The 10,021-nt window shown below is 43.0% G+C and overlaps 1 protein-coding gene across 2 annotated transcripts in view; it reads right to left on the bottom strand.

Moving 5' to 3' along the window:
• Nucleotides 1-5,286: 5,286 nt before the first annotated feature.
• gli1 (GLI family zinc finger 1) overlaps nt 5,287-10,021 on the bottom strand; it is a 54,111-nt gene continuing 49,376 nt past the window's right edge. For both annotated transcript variants that reach the window (XM_072381827.1, XM_072381828.1), the window contains exon 13: nt 5,287-9,984. In XM_072381827.1, the coding sequence (XP_072237928.1) occupies nt 7,436-9,984 (2,549 nt within the window). In that variant the 3' untranslated portion in view covers nt 5,287-7,435. The remainder of the gene's footprint in view (nt 9,985-10,021) is intronic.

Genomic DNA, 10,021 nt, shown 5'->3' with positions numbered 1-10,021 from the left:
GACTCCAGGCAGAGGCGACGAGACGCGAGGAGGTGATGTCAGCAGCAGAGGCTGGCCCTGAGGTCAGTCTTGGCATCGTAAACGTACACCTTCCTCAAAGCATAACGCAAGAGAGACCTTCGCGTATAGGCTGATCGTAAAACCCCGTTGCAAGGCCCACTTTGACAATTATTCCGAAATCGCTACATTATTTCCTCTCCAGTGAGGGAATCCCAAGAAACAACCTTGCTCTTGTTTCCTCTGATCAGAAGGGGAAACACAGTGGGAATACTCGTCTTAAAGTTTTCATGTTATCTTAATGCAGCTGATGGAATAGCCTACATAACTAATATTTACTGCTGTTAGGTTTTTAAAAAAAGATGAAAAAAATCAAATCGTTTTCGGTTAATTGGGAAAGAGATTGAAAAAATAGCTGGAAGACTGTATCTACTCGGTTGCTTGTCAACTTTTCACGAGGAAAGCTCACCCTGCTTTATGTGCGCTGCAGCGCTCACTCACAGAGCTTTCAGTGGAACTTCAGGGTGCTCATTGACAAGGTGCAAATGAGGCCGTTAACTCCAGCGGCTCTTCTCGCAACATTTTCACCAAGAAGAGATTACACTTACTGCAGGTTAATGAGAACAGGTATGTGCGTACCCCCTCGACTCCCCTCTCCCCTTCATGTTTTATGGCTTGACTGTTATGTATGTCGCACCTGCACTCGAGTACCCTGGAGTGGACCCCGTCCTGCGCCCCATTCACCCCTGGATGGCTGTAGGAAGTGGTGCATTGACAGTCCTTTGTGTTGCAACCTGGACCGTAATCTGTTTTGCAACTGAAAAAAACATCCGAAGTAAACCTCTAACGTAGCGTACAGGACCCCCACCTTGGCTTTATGGTGCCCCCCCATCTTAACTCTGCTAAATGAGCGCAAGTCCGGGTAGCTTTTCACGGTGCATAATGGGAGCTGCCATGGTCTTAATTTGTGTCACAGTGTCAGATCCCTGTAAACAAACAGGGATCTGACACTGTGACACAAATTAAGTGGGTTAAAGACAGAGAAGTAAAATGCTCACCTTTATGTCACCCAAGAGCAGCTAAAATTTCACAATTATTTTAGGAGTTAACAAGCGCTTTCACAGGCTTATAACTGCCACAAGGAACATAAGTAGGACAAAGTCACATATTTCCTGTTCTTCTGATTGTAAATTCAAATCTACATGATACAAATTTACATTAATCCACATTAGATTCTGTACTAACACCAAATGAATGAAGATTGCACCAAGACCAGCCTGTTACCTTTTCACTTAACAACTAATTTCCCTTACATTATCAGCTCATGGTGAAGAACAGAATAGATACCCCTTTACCCATTCACCCATCATGACTGGCGGGGGGGTTTGTTTCCTTAATGGATTCTGGAAGAGAAAGCATCCTGAAGGTGGGGAGGGAGCAGAGGGCTAAAGAAAGAGAGGGACATAGAGGTCATCCAGGCTCTTTGTGGTGGGATGGACGAAGGAGAGGGAGGAGAGGAGGTGGATCATGCGGGGGCAATAAACTTTGCTACAGATGAGGGTCACGGAGGTGCAGAGGTGCTGTGGAGGTCCTGGGAGCTGTTTTTTTTTATTATTATCTTTATATACATGTATTTAGTGGATAGGTGGATATTTTTATTAAAAATTTCAAGTGATTTCTGTCACAAAAAAGAAAATGACTAATACCCAGTTTCTTTTTTCTTTATCGCCTATGATTCATCAAAAGTTAGACCTAATGTTTTCTCAGATTTTTTTGAAAAGGTGTCATATACTCAAACCAGTTGCACTCTGATACAGATATCTGTGTTCATTATTAACATAGTCTTATAGTTGCACAGTGTAATACGAATCCAGCAGTACTGTGGTGGTATGGCATTATTTTATCCTGTCTTTTTAAAACATCATACTCTCTCTCACACATTACAGGGAGCACGGAGGAAGCTGTGCCACAGGGGTTTGTCCCAGCCTATGGGCTAGGGGTTCAAAGCTTCTTGCATGGGGAGAAGAGCTCTTACACAGCATATTAAGAAGGAGTTAATTATATGCCAACCGAAGTGACAAAGGAAAAGAAAAGCCTTCTCCTGAATGGCCAGACAAGAAAAGAGAAAAGTCATTATGCTGCCCTCTTCTTTGCATTTGAAAAACTCTGTTCTTATTTTTCCATTTCCATTTGTAATGCTAGATGTGGGCATCACATTGCTGACAGCACCACCTATGCACCAGTTACAGCTAACCTTAAAATTAAAAATATACTATAGTTAAACAATACAAGCACATGCACTCACTGCTAGTGACATAGTATGCTTTGGTCTGAGGAACGGGACATGACAATTTTTCCAAAATGTCATCTTCAGCAAAAAAAAAAAAAAAAGGAAAACCCAAACATACAAACAAACAAACAAAAAAACATTAACCACTGCTTTGATTTAGATCTGACATCTCTATCATTATATCAAACAATGTTCCAGCATAAACAAAGACATCAACAGAGCAAGCCAACCTATGAGCAGTATTCAGGCCTGGGGAACGTGTGTTCATTGTCTACTGAAACAATGTTGATGCATTTGGTCATTTTTCAACTTTTTGATTCATCAGCCTTTCTGCAATTTATGTGAAGAACATGTGAGAGTGCTAACTATGCAACATGCTCCTCTAAATATTCATATCTATAAATGTGGTGTTCAGGTCTGTGGTATTTGAGGGAACTAAAACAAAAACATTATCTGTGCAGCTTTGAAATGTTTCCGTTTAAACTTGGAGCAGCTGTCAATATGTTTGTGTATGTACTTTTTTCATTATGTTTCATGTTGTATAACTTTCTCATTTTCATTATTGACAAAAGTATCAAATACCTAAAACATCTCTCACCTCACCCATTAATGTTGTGGGTTCACCAGATCAGCAATCTCTGGGACAGTAACAAAGAGCCCACAGCACATGATACACTTTTTTCATTTGTTTCGAAAAAAAAATACCCTTCATTAGGTTGAACTCTTCAATGAACAGGCAACAATTAAAAGGTGACCTCTTTTAAAAAAATGTACAAGATGTGGGCCCACAGGGGTCGTAACATTTGCTTTTCATGCACAGATATTTTCCTCGCATATAGCTATAAAATGTGAATTGTAACAGTCCTTTTTGTCTTCTGTCAGTTTCCCCATCCTCCAAATGCCCGATGTGTCTCTTTTGTGGAAACTGGGCTATTGTTTCAAATCACAAATGTGGATATGCCAGATTGCAAATCAGTAGTCCGTCAGGAAAACTTCCCCTTGCCTCGGAGCAAATGAGTCAGCTTTTAGCATCACTGCCAGGCTGTAGTGGCTGCCGTGAGTCTACTCTGCCATGCCACAACACCACAATGCCAATACAGTCTAAGCACACTGGGGCCCCTGAACCAAAACCGGCCAACACTGTAGAAAGTAAAGGTAGCGACAATATTTTTCAAACAACCCAGTTAAATTACAGTAATTCAGCCTCTTGAGCTTACCAAAAAACAAACACACCGAACTGGCATGAATAAAAAAAAAATAGAAAGGTTATATTTCAGGATATTGTTAGGTACTTTATCAATATTCAAGTGTGTTACTAATTATGATAAGCGTCTCCAGAAGTTCAGATATCCATAACTTCTTAATAGCTTTAATGTGGTGAGTTTAACCAATGGTTCAGTCCGTTAAACATCCATTAGCAACTTCAGCAAGCTGCAAAGCTGCAAGCAGAAGGTGTTGATTCTGTTGCTATGGTTACCAACATTTAATGTCCGCTTATTAATAAAGTGACTGAGGATATGTTTAAACATTATACATTATTTCAATGGGCAACTTACTCGTCGTACACAAAAAATAGCAGTTCACCGTTGATGGTTTAATTACATATTTTGAAAAGTCGCCCATGAATTTAAGATTTTAGTGAAGTAGCTCAAACAGGTGTAGCGGCAGGTATTGTTTGGGGTCATTGGATTACTATGAAGTGCAAGAGTTGGTGTAGTTTCCACCAACCACGATGTGTGAGGAAGTCACCCTTTATCTGAACTTTTCCTGACACATGTTCACACCACCATAACATGTGATGTAGAGCACAGAAATAAACATGACTTCATTTTAAAGCCAAAAAGATTGGGAACCACTTTTATGGATATTTATTAGCGTTTGCATATGTTCCCATTTCAATGCTCAGTTTTTCCATCACTCTTTCATATGATGTCAATTCAAGCACAAACGGTTGCTGATAGTATTTTACAAGCTCGGTTTGTGTAGTTTTTCTTTCTTATAGCATTCAGCAGCCCGCAGTGCCAGTCCCCACTGACCACAGAGAGTCTGTCCAGGCACTGATGTCACCAAGAGCAGCCACTTTTAATGCTCATCCACTTAATCTTGGCAGGTCTCTGCAACCTATAACAGGCTGCTGTGAGGTTAAATTAATATTCTTAATAAAGGGTTTTCCACTTAGCCCACGGGACAAAAACAAAATGATGGGTCAGTTGTGAGACATGGCCTCTGAACTTTTAACAGAATTAGGGGGTGAAAAAACATGAAATTACTGCAGTTTAACGACCAAGAGTGACTGACTATGCAAAGAAGTATGCTGCATTCATACATCTGTTGAGTGAAACTGAAACGTATGTATGCATGTTCACAGGTTGTACTGCGCTCTATAGGACGAAAGTGGGTACTGCGTCCACCAGGCACCGAATCAAAAGTCTTCCAGCAATAGCAGGCACTATCCATAAGTATTTACACGGAAACACCATAGTCAACTCCATCCATACATTTTCTATACCCGCTTAAGTCGCAGGGGGGCTGAAGCCTATCACTGGGCGAGAGGCAGGGTACACCCTGGACAGGTAGCCAGTCCATCACAGGGCCACACAGAGACAAATGAGACAAACAACCACACACATGCTCACACTCACTCCTAGGGACAGTTTTAGAGACACCAATTAACCTAACATTCATGTTTTTGGACGGTGGGAGGAAGCCGGAGTACCCGGAGAGAACCCACCCATACACGGGAGAACATGCAAACTCCACACAGAAAGGCCTCAGCCGGGAGTTGAATCTGAAACCCTCTTGCTGCGAGGCAACGGTGCTAACCACCACACCACCGTGCAGCCCACGACTGTTAACTCCTCAACTGAAAAACTACAATAATATCACATAAGCCTAAAATAAACCTCTTAATACATTCTCACAGCGACTGGATTAGTATCACACAAATGTTAATCCGTTTATAAAACAAAGAAAAATATGACAACCATTCTGCAACCATCTCAAACTGCATGTTTATTCATAAAATGGTAAAATATAACACAATATGTATAAAAGTGTAGAAAATTTTACACAAAATATAACACTTCACTTTTATCTATTATAGTTATTGCTACTATTATAGCTTTCTGTTGCTACAGGTGATATTCTTTTGCCAGCAAAAAAGTCAGAGTGAAGGATGACAGTTACAAAAAAACAGGCACACACAAAGAAAGCTACATAAAATTCATTAATATAAAAAGATTTTGTACAAAACATCTCATACATTCTAAATAACAGCACTAACAGTCAATATTCATGTACTTGTTGCTAGTGTTAGTGTTAAGTTTTAATATTCTATTTGTGCATCTTTTCCACAGTCATTTTAAGATGTCTTTGGTAGGTTGTGCACTTGTTCAAAAGTTAGGAAACGCTGATTTGTGCTAATGCTTGGTAAACTCTGAAGTGATACTAATATGTTATGCTGGAAATTCACGGGAAAAAAAATGCTTTACGCTCTGATGTTATATTGAGAAAATGCCTAAAAAATACTGTGTAATTTATTTACTGTAATCAAAATGAGGTTCATGTAAATTGTCGTAAGAGACAGAGATCTTTCCACATGGTGCTGAAGTCAGTGCAAAGCCACAGTATAAAATTAGTCCTCCTACAAAGAGCTGCAGCTTACTTCCTGGGATACAGCTCAACAGTTGCACAAAGTACCTTCCTGTAACTATACAAAACATATATTACGACAGTGGTAGCAATTGATCAGACTCGCAGACTCGTGCTTCTTGATCCCCTCTCCTGAATTAGTTAAGTAAAAAAATGTCCATATAACTCCTCTTTGGGATTAGAGCCAAAGTGCAGCCAGCACTGTATTATAAATGTACCCCACTTTCTACAATATAGGTAACTATTACATGTTAACAGACACAAACCAGCTGAGTTAGGTTTCATTCAATATCCTGAATAACCATCATCCTCAGCAGAGTCACGTATGAGGCGTAGTTTGGATTAATGTTGAGCACATGCGGTATGTTTGTATGTATTACATGTTGCCATTTGGAGGCAATTGTTGATGCATATTATACTTGAGCTTTGCTCATTTTATGTACCTTAGACGTGGCAGGCACATTCTGTATAAACGCAACTGAAAAAAATAAGTAAGCAGCTGCTTCAGGAAGACTTACAGTAAACATGTGGAGTGCAAACTCTCTGTCTGGAAAGGCAATTACTACATACATGTAATGTGTACACCAAAGATTCAAAACAAGTCCTGAGTGTCTGTGTGTAGGCGCATGTGCAGGGATACAATGTGTAACTGCTCTGCATTTGTGCACATGAAGAAATACTGATATGCCGCTTGTACAGATGGTGTTGTTCCTGAAAAAGAGGAAAGGAGCAATACAGAAGAATATTTAGTTGCTCAGAGAAATTAATTCTCTATCACTAAAAGCATAGCTTTCTCATCTCTTCAAACCATTCTACTGACATCTCATCACTTGAACATTGAGTTTCGGAATTCAAGCAGACTATTAAAAGACAGGATATCTATCCAATGTCTCATTGTCAATGTACACTACATTCTGTAAATATATAAAACTTATTTACATATATCCTTCTTTGCTCCACTGTTGCCAAAGTCCTTTGTGGCTGGAATGCCTGTTCAGAAAAAGTTCAACATTGTCATCTCACAACAGGCAAATAGTTTTGTGTCTTACATTAAGGCACAAGGGGGAAAAAGTACCGAGGCAGCAGGGGGAAAAAAGGTGGCGAGGCTGAACAGGCACCTTTGGTTTTAAGGTTTTTAATTTTTCAAACCTATGAGGAGACCATATTAGTATCTTGGTCTCAACTTTCAACCCAAACATAGTACAATTATCCCTTTTACATATGTCAATAGTCAGCAAAAGACCCCTTGATAGTTCAGGGTCCTGGCAGGCTGAATTGTATGAATAAAGGCATTTGGGGTTTATGTAGAAAACAGCACACAATGTTGATTGATTTAATGAAAATTTCCATTCAAAAACTTTCGCTGTCTTCACCTAACTAAACTTCCTTGCAATGAACATGAAGAAATCACTTTAAACCACAGAATTTGAGTTTTTAAACCCAAGGCAAGGCCAATGATTGTGAGCCGAAATGTATGCTAAGCTTTCCAAGAGTCCTCTAAGACAGAGTGTTCAGGTATTTGTTCTCCCCAGCCAGTGAGGTAAGCATGGATGTCATGTCACCCACAGCCATGTTTGATGAGCCAGAACCTGGAGCAAGGCTGACAGAAGTCTGTGGGGTAGTGAGGCGGGAAGAGGCCTGAGAAGACGATCCTGGCTGACCCTGAAGGGGATTGTTGATTGGACTAAAGGAGGAAGAGTCAGCATCATCGATAATGGAAGTAAAGTCTATGCGAGCATTGTCCAAGTCCAGGTTTTCTAAGGCATTTGAAATGGGGCTGGACTCCGGATAGGGAGCCATGGGGGCAGACTTTGTACCAACTGCTGGGTCCAGGCCAGACCCCATACTGTGCTGCTGGTTAAGACAAGGCCGATTCTGGGGGTCCATGTGTTTCTCCATATCCATGTTTATTTGACCAGAGTAGTACATGTTGTTGTTGTTGGACGGAGAGAACATTTCATTTTGCGGGTGCTGTGGATGCTGGACTGGAGGAAGTCGAACCCCTCGTCTAGGGCTGGAGGTGGAGTGGACAGGGCTCAGGTGAGGTGGGCTGCCAAGGTAGCCCCCTCCTACCTGTGATAGGCTGTTCTGGCGGCTGAGAGGTTTGCGACCCTGAGGGGGCCTGGGGACCACCATCTCCTGATTATAGCAAGATCCTTGGAGAGCTGTCAGTTGCTGGTCTTTAGGTGTCACTGAGCTGGGTGCTCGGTTGGGAGCGGTAGGGCTCATGACCAGATTCTGGTTGGGATAAGAAGGATACGTCTGGCTCGAGTAAAGGTTCTGATTCTGTGGACTGTGTTGCATCATTGCTGTCTGAGCACCCAGATCCATGTTGTCAGAAAGAGGAGGTGGTTTCATTCCACTTTGCTGCTGCTGTTCTTGTTGCTGTTCCCACATGAGTGCTTGCTGGGACTGCACATAATTCCTCACCATCATCTCCTTAACCTGCATCATTGGGGTTTCTGACCTTTGGCCATCAGACAGCGTAGAGCCAGCACAGCCCAAGCTCAAACCTCCTTCACTGGGGAAAGAGTTTTGGTTTGGCCCTTGAAAGTCACAACTGGGATTGTTGGAGTTCCTCATCATTACCTGGCCCGTCTGTTGTGGGTAACCCTGTGTCTGCTGCAGGAGCATCCGCTGTTGCTGAAGCTTAGCACTTTGACAGGCATTTCCACCACCCATCCCAGGATGGAACTGCTGCTCAGGCTTGATAATGAGTTTGTGAGTTCCATCAGAACTGTTGTAGAGGGCTGTCTGATTGTTGAAGTGAGCCTGTGTCTGTTGAGGCTGCAGACTTGGATCTGAATACTGCATAGCTCGCTGGTTCTGAACACCATGGTTGGAGGTTTGGACTTGGTTGTGGGTATCATTCCAAGTGCCTCCGGTGTCACCAGCCTGACCTACGTTAGGATAGTGGGGGCCTGAAGGACTGAGCTGGCAGGTGCTCATACTGTACTCAGCCTGTTGGAGAAGTGTGTTTGACATGCCCTCTGGCTGAGTAGGCCTTGCCTGGCCCATTGGATTTCCACCAGCCCTTGAAGTAACTTCCCCTCCCTGGCCTTGGAAGTGCGGCTGCATGTAACCCGGGTCTGGGCAGCTCAGAGAGTCATGGCTTGGGGACAATTGATTTGGAATAGGGCCTCCACCTCCAAGAGACTGATTCTGTTGCTGGTAGCCTATGAAGTTTCTCTCTCCAATTATCATGGTTCGATCCCTGGAGTCACCAGGGCTGAGATGGTGCTCCATACTCATAGCTTCCATCATGACATTCTCTGTAATGCTCGGAGGCCTTGGGGAGTACATGTGACGGGCAAGACTGGTGTCTGAGCCACGGTGTTGCAGTGCATTCCTGCGGCCCATCATGGCTACATTATTAAGGCTATTGAAGCGTTTGGGAAGAGCTTGTGGGTCTGCTGCTGATCGAACTGGGTCGCTAGCTCGCCTGGTGTTGTTACCTGGAGCTTGGTGAGGGTAGATAACACCAGTACCATATTCTGTGTTGGCACTGTGCCTACGAGGACCACAATGTTGAAAGAAAGGAGGCAGGGGCTGCCCCTGATACTCACTCAAAACACCTCCTCTTCTGCTAGGAGTACCTAGCTGCTCCATATTAGGTAAAGGAGTAGGTGGTGGCCCACCGGTGGCAGCAGCATATTTGGCCTTTAGACTGTACTGCTGAGCAGGTGTTAAATTAGGTAGTCCTGGTAACCCTCCTCCTCCAGGACATGGAGCTCCTCTGCGACTGATCTCAGGAGATAAGGGGTCTCCTCCAGCTTGTTCTGGGCTTAGAAGGAGACATCCTCCCCCTGCTGTTCCTCCCATTTGCGAGACTTCACTAGAACGCCGGCTCGACAGGTAAGGAGACACCATAGAGGAACGGCGGCTCACGGTATAGGCAGAGCTTAGGCTACTGGTGCCACTTCCTCTCCTGTCATTAGTAGAGCAGCCAATTGATCCCCCTCCGTGCTCATGGTTGGACAGCTCCATAACACGTCGATTTGAGAGGAGTGGAGAAGGTGCACACATTCCCATGTTCTCCCCTGAGCCTTTGAGGGGACATTAAAGAAAAAAAAAAGTTAATGA

Source organism: Leuresthes tenuis, unplaced genomic scaffold (assembly GCF_036924035.1).
Source record: "Leuresthes tenuis unplaced genomic scaffold, fLeuTen1.0.hap1 SCAF_3, whole genome shotgun sequence".
NCBI classification, from domain to species: Eukaryota; Metazoa; Chordata; class Actinopteri; order Atheriniformes; family Atherinopsidae; genus Leuresthes; species Leuresthes tenuis.
This window is presented reverse-complemented; position numbering and strand designations above follow the sequence as displayed.